Raw genomic sequence first — 16,321 nt, forward strand, 5'->3', positions numbered from 1 at the left:
TATAAATACAAATATATATTATGCAATTATTTGTGTGAATACACATGTATGTATCACCTCATCCTCAGATATACAGCAGAAATGTACATAGTGGCCGGGTATGGTGGCTGACGCCTATAATTCCAGTATTTTAGGAAGCCAAAGCAAAAGGACCACTTGAAGCCAGGAGATCAAGACCATCCTGGGCAACACAGCAGTTCCCCATCTCCACTAAAAATACAAAAAAATTAGCTGGATATAGTGGCATATGCCTGTAGTCCCAAATACTTGGGAGGCCAAAGCAGGAGGATCACTTGAACCTTGGAGTTTGAGGTTACAGTAAGTTATGGTTGTGTCACTGCACTCCAGCCTGGGTGGTACGGTAAGATTCTGTATCAAAAAAAAAAGAAAAAAAAAAAACTAAAAAAAGAAATGTACATAGTAAACACTCAGCTGCTCACTCATTCACAAATGCAGTCATGAGCACAGTCATATGGTTCAAAGTTCTTACTGTATCCCAATTATGTACTTAGAAAAAGAATTTTAAAATCTCATTGACAAGGCAAAACTTATAAATAATTAGGAATAACTAGGTTCCAATGATAATAGCTAAATTTTGTAAAAAATGGAAAAAGACAATAAAAGGTAAACTCAGTAGAAGATTCTGTGGAGAGAATTTATTTTTTCGAAATGGGGGTCTCACTTTGTCACCCAGGCTGGTGTGCAGTGGCATGATCACGGCTCAATGCATCCTCAGCCTCCCCTGGCTCAGGTGATTCTCTCACTTCAGCCTCCCGAGTAGCTGGAAATAAAAGTGCTACACCTGGCAATTTTTTTTATTTTTGTAGGAAAGGGGTTTTGCCATGTTGCCCAGGCAGGTCTTGAACTCCTGGCTCAAACAATTCGCCCACCTCGGCCTCCTAAAGTGCTAAGATTACAGGCATGAGCCATGGCATCAGGCCTTGTAGAAAAAACTTTCAAAAGCAATAGGAGGCTGGGCATGGTGGCTCACACTTGTAATCTCAGCACTTTGGAAGCTGAGTCAGAGGATAATTTGAGGCCAAGATACACTGAGTTCAAGTCCAGCCTTGGTAACACAGTAAGACCTGTCTCTATAAATTTTTTTTTTTTAATTAGCCAGGCATGGTGATGGCATGCCTGTAGTACTAGCTGCTCGGGAGACTGAAGTGGGAGGATCACTTGGACCCAGGAGTTGGAGGCTGCAGTGAGCTATGACTGCACCACTGCACTCATGGGCAACAGAGTGAGCCCTATCTATATATAAAAAAAATGAAAACAAAAAATAGAATGAGAGAATGAATTTGGATATAGAAGATGAAAGATACAAACCACAGTGCTTCAAAGGAAAAAAAAAAGAAAAGATGAAAGAAAGTAAATATTTAAGGATAATTTCAAAATTTCTAGACTTACGAGGACTTTTTTTTCATTGAAAGACTTAACTTTAATCATATTTGAGTTATTTTTGTAGTATTTTGGCACCAGTTTTTTAAAAAGATGAACTATCCAGAATTAGGCCAAATGACAAGACATTACAAAATAAAAATTTTGCAACAGATAATTCAAATATAAGTAATCACTATAAAAATCTTTAGATTTATACTTTTACTGCAGATTCCACTACCAGAGATTTATAAATATAATCTACAATACATCCTGTTTATCTGTCAATTATCTAGACTAACATTTCAGATGACTCCATTGCCCTAATAGCTCATTACAGTCTGACTGACTTTGTCAACTTGAAATAAAAATATATAGAGACAAATTTCCAAGCAAAAAAAATTTGAGAATAAACAAAGAAACAGGATTACAATCCAGGACCTGCATAGACGGGGTGGTCTCTGGCATGTCTGGAGAACAAAGGTTAGGGTTTTATTGTGGTGACAAACTGTTACGCAAATTGTTTTGAAATAAAGTTCACTGGTGTGTGTCAGTAGCTAATAGAAAGGACTTGTAATCTCGGAGTTATAATTAGGCCCTTACAGTTTTCGATTGACCTTGTAAGATAGTTGTTTTTTTGTTTGTTTGCTTGTTTGTTTTTGTTTTTGAGACAAGGTCTCACTCTGTCTCCCAGGCTAGAGTGCAGTGGTACAATGTTGGCTCGCTGCAACCTCCACCTCCCAAGTTAAAGTAATTCTCGCATCTCAGCCTCCCAAGTAGCTGGGACTACAGGTGTCCCCCACCACAACCAGCTAATTTTTATATTTTTGGTAGAGATGGGGTTTCACCATGTTGGCCAGGCTGGTCTTGAACTCCTGCCCCAAGTGATCTGCCCAACTCAACCTCCCAAAGTGCTGAGATTACCAATGGGAACCACTGTGCCTGGCCTGTTTTGAAACAGACAACTGTTCACATATTAAGTGGCTAGCTGTCCTTGTAGGGCTGATGCAGTAAGCTATGGTTTCAAAAATTTTATTTTGATAGTTTCTGTTACCAGGCAAATCATGCATGACAGCCCTCCCTTCCTGGCCTTTGCAGGCTCCATTTTGTCAAAGTTTGACACACGTGACTCCATTTTGATTCTGACAACTTTTACAACATAAATTCATTTTGCATATGGGAAGACTGAATCATACATGTACATTACAATCCAAAAGAAAAAACATTATCTAATAGTAGAAAAAGAAAGAAACCCATCACCTCCTCTTCATTCTCATCCTCTTCTTTAAGTGAATGTTTCAATACAGTTTCACCCCTTTCCTCTGGAATTCTATCACGATTTATATACATATTCTTCCCAAATTTCATTTTATTTTTTTTCTGCAGAGAAACATTAAAGGTTTTCTGATGCTGTGCCTATTTTGAAGAAAGAAAAATTCAGATTATTTCAAAACTGATTATGGTCAAAATTGGTTCAAAAAAATTGTTCACAATGTTTTCTTATCTTTTTAATATCTGTAGGTATAGAATCACTCTTATTCATGATTTTTGCCTTCTCACTTTTTTTTTTTTAAACAGGGTCTCACTCTGTAATCCAGGCTTGAGTACAGTGGCACCATCACAGCTCACTGCAGCCTCAACCTCCCCAGGCTCTGGTGATCCTCCCACCTCAGCCTCCAGAGCAGCTGGGACTACAGACATGTACCACCACATCCAGCTAATTTTTTTTAATTTTTTTGGTAAAATGGGGTTTTGCCATGTTGCTCAAGCTGGCCTCAAACTCCTGGCTCAAGCAATCCTCCTGCTCCAGCCTCCCAAAGTGCTAGGATTACATGCATGACCCACCACACCTGGCTTCTTTTCCTTTTTAAACAGTCTTAAAATTATGCAGAACCATATATTTCCTCAGTTGGCATACTGTGTGTTGGCAAGGGGGCTGGTTCACTCTTTGGCCATACTCCCAACTCCCTGAATTAGCCATTAACCTCACAGAAGGAACTATAGCATCAGGTTGCAAGCTTATTTTACTTCCCACTGAAAATGCTCACAGTTTGTGAAGGCTAAGAATGCAGAAGCTGTTATCCCATAATTGATCATTGACAAAAAACGACATTTACACAGAATAAAAAGTTGAGAACCCTCATACCTTCTTTTAGGCATTTTAGTAATACTTCCCTATCAGAACTTCATTACCAGAAATAGAAAAAGATACAAACTTAATTCTAGGATTTTAATTTCCTTACATACTGCGTATCAGCGAGACATTCTCTCTGTTTTGACAGGTCAGATTGTCGTTATTCTGTTCTGTTTGCAAATAGAAAGGTCATGCACTGTCTCTTTTAGGTGAGTTCTCTCTAAGGCATATGTAACTGGCAATCAGCCCTTTTCTACTTTTAGGTTATCAGACCACTCAAGTTGCAGTAACCTGGCTCTTCTCTTTCCTAGACTTTGATCCTGGCTGCCCCCCAGAGGCTTGTACTGCAGAAGATTATTATCACTCCTGTGGATTCCCTTTCCCTCTGTGCCCAAACTAATTTTATCAATGATTTTCTGTCCTCAGAGTATAAAATCGTTTATTTAGAGTATTGTTTCCAAATTATGTTATATACAAAACCAACAGTTCACACAGTAAAAACAGATGTTCCTTGAAAAAAGGGTTCTAAGCTCAAATGAATTATATAAATATTACATACTGTATCCTCCTTCTAGGGATTTACAATTCATAGGTAAAGAAATCTGTTTAACTTGATTTAACCCAGGTGTCCAAAACTTATTTGACTATTTAGTCCCTTTGTTCCCCCCTAGGGCAGTGGCCCCCAGTTTTTTTTTGCAGGTGATGGTTTCAGATGAAACTGTTCCTCCTCAAATGATCAGGTATTAGATTCTCATAAGGAGCACACAACCTAGATCCCTCGCATGCACAGTCCATAGTAGGGTTCACGCTCCTAGGAGAATCCCGTGCTGCTGATCTGACAGGTGGCGGAGCTCAGGCAGTAACCCTCTTTCACCAGCCACTCACCTCCTGCTGTGTGGCCTGGTTCCTAACAGGCCACGGACAGGACAGGTACCAGTCTGAGGCCTGGGGGCTGGGAACCCTGCCCCAGAGAGCAATATTAAAGTGTACCAGAGAACATCATATGAAAAATGTTAACTTACAATATAAATTTTAGATATTTATTGCTAATTAAACATGAGACTACTCAGATGGATTCATCTCTAATACTAGAATTTTAAAAATTCTCCCTAGACAATCTAAAACTCTGCTCTAAACTAATTTTTTAAAATAACTTTTTTGTGCCATTCATGTTAGGCATAATAGCTAGATCCCAGGAAAGCAAAAATAAACAGGACAAAATCATTCACTTAAAAAGTTCACAGTCTAGTTAAGAACATTAAAAAAAAAAGCAATTATAGTGTGAAAAGTATAACAGTATACACACTGAGGATGAAGTGACCATCTCTTGCTGGCAGTAGTGTAATGGGTGATGGCAGATTTCACAGACAACGTAATGCTCAAGCCAGTTTTTGGGAGGAAAAAGCGAAACAGAGAAATGTGAAAGAATGGAAGACATTCTCAGTGAACAGCTAGCATATTCAAAAATCTGAAAGACAGCAGATACTGCTAGAGCATAGAAGGGAGACAGGTACCAAGATGAGACTGAGGAACTTGGATTTAAGTAAAAGTTTACAGGGAATCCCTTAAGATGAAGTGGTGTGGTCTTATTTGCATTTTAGGACAGTAACCAACAGAAGAAGAGAATACAGATAAGGAAAACAAATGATCCCATCTAACAGTACAGCCATGCAGAGGGGAAAATGGAATCTACAGATATTTTGAAGTAGAATTGATAGTAACTAAGTAGGACTTAGTAACAAACAACATTAACAGTATCAATACTCCTGAAAAGTTTAATGTACTCCCCAGTTTCTGGCTTGTGGAACCAGGAGACACTACTATCTGAGATAGCAAATACAAGAAAAATAGATTTAGGAAAAAGAGAATGAGTTTAGTCTTAGAAATGCTGGGTTTGGGGTAGCTATAAGATATTCAAGTGAATACATAACAAGTCCATCCATCCGTAAAAGGGATATGAGATCCTGGAACTTAAGCACAGGATACAGAGTGTACCCAAGGGAGGGAGCTGCTTTGCAAAGTATGAGCTTTAAACTCATGCCACCTAGAAGATTCCAGAACCAAACTGTGACTCTGCCAAACTGAACACAGCTGACAAGAGACTTCAGGAGGCTTCTTATATTCAAAAACAAAACAAAACCCACAAGAAATTGAAAGGTAGTCTGAAGGGATCCAAGACAGAACAAAATAAAACTTTTCTTATCAAATCTTGAGAACTCTAACCCTCCCTATAAGGAAAACTGTCTAACTTCTCAACTCTGTGGAAGATATTTCTAAAAGAAGAAATTGTGAAGAAAAACATCCCCACAGGCTGGGCGCAGTGGCTCACGCCTGTAATCCCAGCACTTTGGGAGGCTGAGGCAGGTGGATCTCAAGGTCAGGAATTTGAGACCAGCCTAGCCAATATGGTGAAACCTCGTCTCTACTAAAATATACAAAAATTAGCCGGGTGTGGTGGCATGCGCCTGTAGTCCCAGCTACCCAGGAAGCTGATGCAGAAGAATTGCTTGAACCCAGGAGGCGGAGGTTGCCGTAAGCCGAGATCACGCCCACTGCACTCCAGCCTGGGAGACAGAGTGGGACGCTGTCTCAAAAAAAAAAAAAAAAAACACAGAATGAAAAAGATAAAATGAAAAACATCCCCACAGAGAGATGCTAAGAAAAGGATTCTGTATGAAATGTCTGTTTAAATTACAATGATAGGGAGCTTGATGACTTTTATGAGGAAAAAATTATAGTGGACCAAAAGAGTCTATTCTCTCCCGGAAATAAATTCTCATAAATCTTAAATCCTAGGGCTCATGATTTGAAGGACTGCCTAAGTGGAAAGAGTCCAAAACTGGTCTATGAAAGATAGGTCGAAGATAAGTTTAACATTGATATTTTTAATTAAAATTTATAATGGAATATGAACTTTAAACTACTGTTTGCCTTCTCTTACTGAAAAAATTTACCAAGTGGTGGTGTTTCTAACCCCCATGGCATGCACAGATTTCCTTGGCCAGAGGTAGGAGAAAAAGTATTGAAAATACTGTAATATTGAAGGCAAGAATAGAATGGTGAAGAGTTCTCCAATGGGAAAGACCCTCACTGACCAGAGGCAATCAGTCAGAAAGACTTAGGAGTTTCTAAAGCAGTTTACTTAGGGGGAAAAAAAATCAAGCATCAGAAATCATAAGAGTGTGCAATTCAAAGGCAAAAAGAAGAAATGGCATTGAGCATCATTTTATTTCTATGACATTATGATTATTTTGAGTTTTAACAGCTCTTAGAAATTTTATTTTTTAAGCTTATTAAAAATTTCAAAATAAACAGATTAATATCATGAACTCCCATCACTTATCTTCAACTAATATTTTTACATTCTTGATTAATCTATACTTTTATCTATTTGCTCCATATATACTAAATTATTTTTTATAGTTTTATACTTATAATTATTTTTATAGTTTTTCTAAGTAAGATGTATATATGCTGAAATATACAGATTTTAGCTGTACAACTTTGACAAATACATTTTTATCATGGTATAAAACATTTCCATCTCCCCCAGAAAGTCCTGTGTCCCTTTCTAGGCAATTTCTCCACCCAGAGGTAAACACTGTTCAGATTTTTTTCATCTCAGTTTTACGTGCTTTTGAATGGCATAAAAATGGAATCACACAGTTTGTGCCTTTTTGCATTCAATTTCTGTGGCTCAATATATCTCTGAGATTCATATATTTTGTTGCATTATCAGTCAATTCATTCCTTTCTATTGCTAGGTAGTATTCCATTGTATGAATATACCACAATATGTGTATCCATTCTTCTTATGATAGCCATTTGGGTTGTTTCCAGTTTGAGGCTGTGAACAAAGATGCTAAGAACATCATGAGGCCATGGTTTTTGTTTCTCACTGATAAACACCTAGGAGTGGAACTGCTGACTCAAAAGGTAGATATATTAACTTTATAACTGCTAAGGCTTTTCCCATTGTTTGTCCATTTATTATTGAACTGTAGTAGTTTTAAATTCACAGTTAATATTTTTAATTTGTTTTAAATAGAGAAGAGATTAAAAATGCTGGGTTTTAAAGACGTTTTGCAAAAAGAGACTCCCACTTACCTCTGCGGCTGCCACTGTTTAGTTAATTCTATACCAGATTTGGCTGGTTGTAAAGGTTAACATATATGGAGAAGGATGCTGAGAGTTCAGGCGGTAACTAAAGAATTTCAGTTAGAGTAATTTTACTTAAATAAGGAAGAACTGTGAAGCCAAAGAAAACACTAATAGAATCCTTTCTAAACAAGAACTAGAAAAGACAAGAAAAAGGTAAAATATAAATAAGCATTTTATGTAAGTGAAAGAAGTAAACCTTGGCTATTTACCAGATCCTGTATTACTAAATAATATTAAATCCAAATTATTTTTCATCTCACCTGTTTCATTGCTGTTTCACCTATTTTGTCAGAATGTTTTCGAATGCTTTCCAAAAAGTCTTTGAGATCAGACATGGAGATTTCTTTAATATCCTCACGGAGTTTGGGAAGATTTTCTATCATGAGCTGACAAAACCGGTATTGACTAACCCAGGGAAAGTACACGTTCTCTAATTGTTCCATAGTTTTTAGGGCAGCATAGTACCTGTGAGAAGTTAAAATGAAAACTCTATAAAAAGTTCTGATCACAATAATTTTACAAGTAAGTCTAAATAATCAGTCTTACACTAATTATTCATCAAAAAGGATCTAGTCATAGTTAAAATAAGCAAAATTAATATTTATATCTATTTGTCAAGCACACACTATAAATCACATAAACAAGCCACAGGCTCAAATTTCATGGCATACATTAATGTAAAACTTCCCTATTTCACTTCATCTGAATCTGTAACATCAAAAATATTATTATAGACACCTCGATACCTTAAATGAGTATGTATAATTGTTTCAAATCTCTGAATTATAACATTTAGTGATTTGTTATATGATTTTATATTCTATCTCCCATCATAATATCCATCCACACATATCACCACACAAAAGAAGTACATAACACGAATATAATTCTAATTGAAATAAAATTTATTTAACTTTTTTAAAAATGTCATACTACTCTACCATTTAAGGCAATTAGAAATACTGTTAAGTATCACAGAAAAAAACAAGTAAAAATCCACATTGGCAGAGTGCTTTTTCAATTCAACAAATATGTATTGAATGTAATATTTCCTGTTTTGGGCTTTGGGAGCTAGAATTTCACAGTGTGACATGCTGGGTATGCAGCAATTAGTAAACTATAGCCTTTGACTTAGATAAATTGACATATATTTTCATATACATAATTTAGTTCTCTTTAGACTTCTATGAGGTACACTTCTATGGCAGATATTACAAGTAGCATTCCATAGATGAGAAAAGTGAAACACAGAAAAAGAGTATATAATTTGGCCAAGATACCATATTAATTGGGAGCAGGACTGAGACCATACAAAACTGTCAGTTTCCTACAATAATATTCACCAAAAATGTATTTGAGAGTTAGGTAGAGGAATTTCTAAAATTAATTACATAGTATTCTATATCTTCCTATTGAATTGGATGACATTAAAAGCAGGAAAAGGCATTAACTAATGTATAAAAAAACAAGTAAGTTGATAGAAACATGAGACATAAGTGAAAACAAAAGTAAGTTGAAAAGACCCACTGAGTGTAGTGGCTCACACCTGTAATCCCAGACTTTGGGAGGCTAAAGCAGGCGGGTCACCCGAGGTAAGGAATTTGAGACCAGCCTGGCCAACATGGTGAAACCCTGTCTCTACTAAAAATACAAAAATTAGCCAGGCATGGTGGTGCACACCTGTAATCCAGCTACTCAGGAGGCTGAGGCATGGGAATCATTTGAATCTGGGAGGTGGCAGTTGCAGTGAGATTGTGCTACTGCACTCCAGCCTGAGTGACAGAGTAAGACACTGTCTCAGAAAAAAAAAAAAAAAAAAGACATTATATTCAAAAGCTGTTTAAAGATACCAATTAGTTTTCTGGCATATACTCTCAAAGACAGAGTATATTCTGCAAATTGTCACAAAATATTACCACTAATTCAAAAATTCGACCATCTAAATTTTATCTTGGTTATTTAAATATCAGAATGCTTATAATGTAAACAAAAAGTACATTTGGTCAGAAATTAAAATATTTAGGTGATGGTATGGATGGGAGAGATGTCATTACAATAATTTTGACAATGCCTGAGATATTAAAAGCTTAAATGAAGTGAAATAATGAATTATATATTTTCAGTGTAACCCATAACATTTTAGATGCAACAGATCAATTGTCAAACCACACTATCTGATCTTGGACTAATTTCCTGATTTGATACGAACTAGGTATATTTCAAAAGTATTCTCTCTACAACAGGTATGTCTTCTGAAAATTCATGCTAATGTCTATAATATATTTGAAATCCTAAGTAATGTAGAATAAATGAAAAGTATTACCAGTAGCTTTTGCAACATGCCATAGACACAGTCAACTTACTTCATAGCACAACTCCATGCTGCTCGTCTCTCACCTCCCATCCTGGTGCTCCCGTGAGACATCATAAGAGGCATGAGAGGTCATAAGACTTACCTAGCACCCATATACGCACAACCCAGAAATGTGGAGAGTTAATGTCAGTAGGTTGAACTCTTAACCAATAAGGAAAGCAAGACAGAGATAAGTTCTCCTTTCCTCTTCCTAGAGGGAAGGTTTTGATTTGCAATAACATACAACCTCCCAAAAAGTATTTAAATTGATCAATAATGAAGCAGTGGCTAACTCAGTAACTCACCCTCGTATTTGCTCTCTCAACTTTCCTTCTGAATTAATTTTTATAAAAACTGAGGGTCAGTGTTTACATTTATTTATTCATTCACTTTTTTACATTTGAATGTCCAGTTGTTCCAGCAGCATTTGTTGAAAGAACTACTCTTTTTCCATTGAATTTCCTCAGTTAACTGTATTTGTGTAGTTTCCCTAAAACTAGGATTCAGGGAACTTTCCTAGGATTATACTCCCTAAAACAGTAGTAAAATAAGGCCGAGCACGGTGGCTCACGCCTGTAATCCCAGCACTTTGGGAGACCAAGGTAGGCGGATCACGAGGTCAAGAGGTAAGGAATTCGAGACCATCCTGGCCAACATGGTGAAACCCCGTCTCTAGTAAAATACAAAAATTAGCTGGGTGTGGTGGTGTGCGCCTGTAGTACCAGCTAGTCAGGAGGCTGAGGCAGGAGAGTTGCTTGAACCCGGGAGGTAGAGGTTGCAGTGAGCCGAGATCGTGCCACTGCACTCCAACCTGATGCCTCGCGACAGAGCAAGACTCTGTCTCAAAAAAACCAAAAGTAGTAAAATATATTATTTTTACCTCAGATTCTGCTTTCTAGGAAAATTCAGGCTAAGATATATGGAAAGTTTATCAATAGGCAGAAAGCAGAAGTCAGAGACCAGACCCTGGATCCTTTCTAAAATTTAGCCACAAATCTCCTACATTTTATCTGTTTCTAAATGCAAGCAAATACAACATCACAATAGATTACCATTTCTCCTTTAGACACATATAATGCTGTTTTTACAAAATTATAACAGTAATCCATAACCACTAGAAAAATACAAAACCTATAAAGGAAATATAAAAAGCACCTATGATCTGATGCTATCATATTGTAATTAACTCAACAGCATTTGGCCACATTTCCATCCAGTAATATATCTACATTTCCATCCAGTAATATATCTACATTTCCAGTTCTGTAAGCTCATACACTTTTCAACAATATATAATGGAATTTGCCTTTTAAATTATTTTAAAACAAATTATTACCCTATCTGTAAAGTCTTTTGTTCTAATGTAATGATGTCCTTTTGGTTGGAATGTTAAGTCTTTAATTCTTTAAAAATAAGTAACAGTAGAGCAAATTTCCCTATATGTTAAACCTCTGACAAGGTGTCTGTTTTTATAAATATGAGACACTTCAAAATATGTATGTGTCATCACTAAATGGAGAATATGTGGGTACTCTAATGATTCTCTGGACTACAAAGTACAAATCATGCCACTGTTCTCACTTCATTTGCCTTCCCTTGGGTATTTCCATTTCATCAGAGTTTGTCCTATCATAGAATTGGTTACTTCAGTCTCTTCTAGTCTTTTTAAATACAATGTCCTGTGTACAAAAAACTCACAAGCTACATGAGAAAGTAGGATATTTTTATTAAATTCTAAGTGGAAAAAACTGAATCACCTCAAATGTACAGACACAGAGAGATTAAAAAAAAAAAGGTATAGAGAAAGATATACCATACTGACACTAATCAAAAGAAAGGTAGATCACCTATATTAATTTCAGATGATACAGATTTCAGAGCAAAAAAATTATTAGGGATAAAGAACATTACATAATGATAAAAGGGTCAATTCTCCAAGAAGACAGCAATCCTTAATGTGTATGTATCTAACAATAGAGCATCAAAATATATAAAGCAAAAATTAATAGAACTATAAAGGGAAATAGATAAATACACTATTACGAGTGCAGACCTCAGTACACCTCTAACAATAATTGACAGATCCAGCAGGCAGAAATTCAATAAGGACATAGTTGAACTGAAAAGTACCGTCAATCACCTGATCTAATTGACATTGATAGAGTACTTCATCCAACAACTACAAAATACACATTCTTCTCAAGCTCACATGGAACATCAAGACAGATCACATTCTGGGCCACAAAACATGCCTTAACAAATTTAAAGGAACAGACATTACACAAAGCTAATATTAAAGTTAATGGTGAGAAACAAGTTGCTCTTCTCCCATGAGATTAAGAACAAGGCAAAAATGTTCCCTCTCACCATTCCTAGTCAACATCATACTACATGGAAGTAGTAGCTAATGCAGTTTAAGACAAGGAAAAAAAGGTATTAAGACTGGGAAAAAAGAAACAAAAGTCTTTGCAGGTAACATGAAATGTATCTATGTAAAAACCTTCAACAAAAAAAATTCTGGAACTAATACCAACTCTGATGAAAGTAATTAAAGAAAATCTAAATAAATGGAAAGATATTACATATTAATGAATAGCAAGACTCAATATCATCAAGATATCAGTTCTTCCCAACTTGATCTACAGATTCAACGCAATCCCAATCAAAACCCCAGCAACTTATGTTGGGAATATCAATGATCTGATTCTGAAATTTATATAGACAGGAAAAAGACCCAGAATAGCCACGTGATAATGAAAAAGTTAAAGGATAAATTGACACTACCCAACTTCAAGGCTTCATATAAAGTTACAATATTAAAGACTGCATGGTAAAGGTGAAAGGATTGACAAGTTGGTCAATAAAATGAAACAGAAAGCACAGAAATACATAAATACGGTTAACTGAGGAAATTCAATGGAAAAAGAGTAGTTCTTTTAACAAATGCTGCTGCAACAACTGGACATTCACAGGTAAAAAAAAGTGAATGAATAAATAAATGTAAACACTGACCCTCAGTTTTTATAAAAATTAATTCAAAATGGATCATAGACCTAAATATAAAATATAAAACTCTAACTCTAGAAGATAACACAGGGGAAAATTTAGATGACCTTGGGTTTGGCAATGAGCTTTTAGAAACACCAAAGCACAATGGAAAGAAAAAAGGTAAATTTAATTTCATTAAAATTAAAACTTTCTACTCTTTAAAGACACTGTTAAGAAAATGAAAAAACAAGCCACAGACTGGGAGAAAATATGTTCAAAATACAAATCAAATCAAGGACTTGTATCCAAAATATATAAAGAACACTTAAAACTCAACAATATAAAAATAAGCCACCAAATTAAAAAGTAAGCAAAAGTCTTAGACACCTTGCCAAATAAGACATACATGTGAGAAGATGCTCAACATCATATGTCAATAGTGAATTACAATTAAAATAACAATGAGATATCATTACACATCTGTTAGAATAGGCAAAATCCAAAACAATGACAACGCTAAATACTGCAGAGGATGTGGAGCAACAGAAATTCTTATTCATTCTGAGTGCAAAATAGTACAGCCACTCTGAAGACAATTTGGCAGATTCTTACAAAACTAAACATAGTCTTACCATATGACCCAGCTATCACATACCCAGGTATTTACCCAAATTAACTGAAAACTTATGTCTATAACACCTGCACATGAATGTTTATGGCAGCTTTATTTACAATTGCCAAAACTTGGAAGCAACCAAGATGTCCTTCAGTAGGTGAATGGATAAACTATGGTTCATCCATACAATGTAATATTATTCAGTGATAAAAAAGAGATAAGTTATCAAGTCACAAAAGGACATAGAGGAATCTTAAATGCCTATTGCTAAGTGAAATAAGCCAGTCTGAACATGTTTTATATGAATATGTGTGTGTGTATATGTGTGTGTGACACACACACACACACATATACACACACACTGTATTATTTCAACTATCTGACATTTTGGAAAAGATAAAACTATACAAACAGTACAAAGTTCAGTAATTGGCAGGGGCTCACAGGGGGAAGGACTGGGAAAGATGGGGAGCACAGGATTTTTCAGGCAGTGAAACTATTCTGTATGATACTGTAATAGATACATGATATATGTATCAGTCTGCCAAAATCCATAGAACTGTAACACAGAGTGAACTCTACTGTAAAACTATGGACTTTGGTAAATGCTTACGTGTCAATATTGGTTCATGAGTTAAAACAAATGTACCATATTAATTCAAGACATTAGTAACAGAAAAACTGCTTGGGAGGAAGAGGAAAGTATATGGGAACTCTGTACTTTGTGTTTAATATTTCTATAACTAAAACTGCTCTAAAAAAATAAAATCTATTAAATAAAAAATATAAGCAAAAGATGTGAATAAACACTTCACAAAAGAAAAGATACAAACAGCCAAACAGCAAATAAAAAGGCACTTACGATACTTAAAGATTTCTAGAGAAGTCAATTCCAAAGGTTTCCTTGCCACCGAAATTCAACATTTCCAAATCTTTATCATCTAGATGCCCTGCATTGTATCTAACCTATATCTTTTCTTTCTACAGTATAAATGCAGGATTTTTCTAGCTCTGATTTCACTGGTAGTTAAAAAAAAATCTGTTTACTCCGATCTATAAACAGTCATCAGGAAAATGCAAATTGAAACAATGAGATACTATTTCATACTTACCAAAATAGCTCAACTAGAACAAACTAATTAAATACCATGTGTTTGTAAAGATGTGGAGCAAATGAAATTCTTATATTAATACACTGCTAATGGGAATGTAAATGGTACAACTAAAATAATTATTTTTTAAATTATATTTTTAAAGCCTATTTTTTACATTGTTTTTCAATGGAAAAGTATTCAATGGTTTCTTAAAAAGCGTAGCGTTCATCTATGCTATCTCTGAGCAATTCTACTCCTATATATTTACTAAATGGAAATATATGCCTACAAAAAAGACTTGTACCTTAATTTCATGGCAGTCTTACTCATAATAGCTACAATCCTGAAACAATCGAAACACTCAGCAACCAATGGATAAACAAATTCTATCAATAAAAAGAAATCATGCAACCACAGATCAATTTTTAAAACATTATCAGGAGTGAAGAAGATTCCATTTATATCAATTCTAAAAACAAACAAAACTAATCTACGGTGCTAAAAATCAGAAAGTGGTTATTTCTAGAGAAGAGAGGAAAAATTGGAAAGAGGCATGAGCAAACTGCGGGGGTAATGGAAGTATTCTGTGTCTTATTTTGGTGGCAGTGACTGTGAGGAAGTATAAGAAAGCTTTTGGGGTGGCAATAACATTCAACATCTTAAACTTAGTGGCTGCACAGGTATGTTTATTTTAGTATAACATAAACAAAAATGCACAAGTTATAAGTCTACAACTCCATGAATCTCTAAAAAGCAAACACAAGCAGGGTGCGGAGGCTCACGTCTGTAATCCCACCACTTTGGGAGGCCAAGACAGGTAGATCACAAGGTCAGAAGATCAAGACCATCCCGGCTAACACAGTGAAACCCCGTCTCTACCAAAAATACAAAAAATTAGCCGGTGTGGTGGCACACGCCTCTAGTCCCAGCTACTCAGGAGGCTGAGGCAGGAGAATCACTTGAACCCAGGAGGCAGAGGTTGCACTGAGCCGAAATCATGCCACTACACTCCAGCCTGGGTAACAGACTGAGACTCTGAAAAAAAAAAAAAAGAAAGAAAGAAAGAAAGAAAGGAAAAAAAAAGAAAAAAAAAACACAAGAGGCTACCTGAAAAAAAATTGGAGATCAAAAAAGAGCTCCTAAAAATTAAAAATTAGCAGAAATTTTTAAAAATCAACACCACCTTTGGAAGGTAAAGATGAAACAATCTCATAGAAAAAAGAGCAAGCAGACAAAGAGATTTAAAAATATCAAAGAAGAGATTGAAAATTAGAGAAACGGCCAGGCACAGTGACTCATGCCTGTAATCTCAGCACTTTGGGAGGCTGAGGTGGGTGGATCACAAGGTCAGGAGTTTGAGATCAGCCTGGCCAATATGGTGAAACCCTGTCTCTACTAAAAATACAAAAATTAGCCAGGCGTGGTGGCACATGCCTATAGTCCCAGCTACTCGGGAGGCTGAGGCAGAAGAATCACTTGAACCCAGGAGGCAGAGGTTGCAGTGAGCCGAGATCACTCCACTGCACTCCAGCCTGGGCAACAGAGCAAGACCCCATCTCAAAAAAGAAAATAGAGAATCAATCTAGAAGACTGAA

The 16,321-nt window shown here is 35.9% G+C and overlaps 1 protein-coding gene across 8 annotated transcripts in view; it reads right to left on the reverse strand.

Moving 5' to 3' along the window:
* EXOC6 (exocyst complex component 6) overlaps positions 1-16,321 on the reverse strand; it is a 227,817-nt gene that overhangs the window by 140,922 nt on the left and 70,574 nt on the right. For 7 of the 8 annotated variants that reach the window (XR_001107871.2, XM_064374113.1, XM_012454790.2 and 4 more), the window contains 2 exons: positions 7,936-8,140; positions 2,641-2,796 (listed from right to left, as the gene is read on the reverse strand). Coding sequence is in view for 7 of the 8 variants with exons in the window: in XM_064374113.1 (XP_064230183.1) it covers positions 2,641-2,796; positions 7,936-8,140 (361 nt within the window). In the remaining variant the exon portion in view is untranslated. The remainder of the gene's footprint in view (positions 1-2,640; positions 2,797-7,935; positions 8,141-16,321) is intronic. The other variant, XM_064374115.1, reaches the window with a different exon arrangement.

Source organism: Aotus nancymaae, unplaced genomic scaffold (genome assembly GCF_030222135.1).
Source record: "Aotus nancymaae isolate 86718 unplaced genomic scaffold, 86718_ANA_hifiasm-v0.15.2.pri h1tg000010l, whole genome shotgun sequence".
NCBI classification, from domain to species: Eukaryota; Metazoa; Chordata; class Mammalia; order Primates; family Aotidae; genus Aotus; species Aotus nancymaae.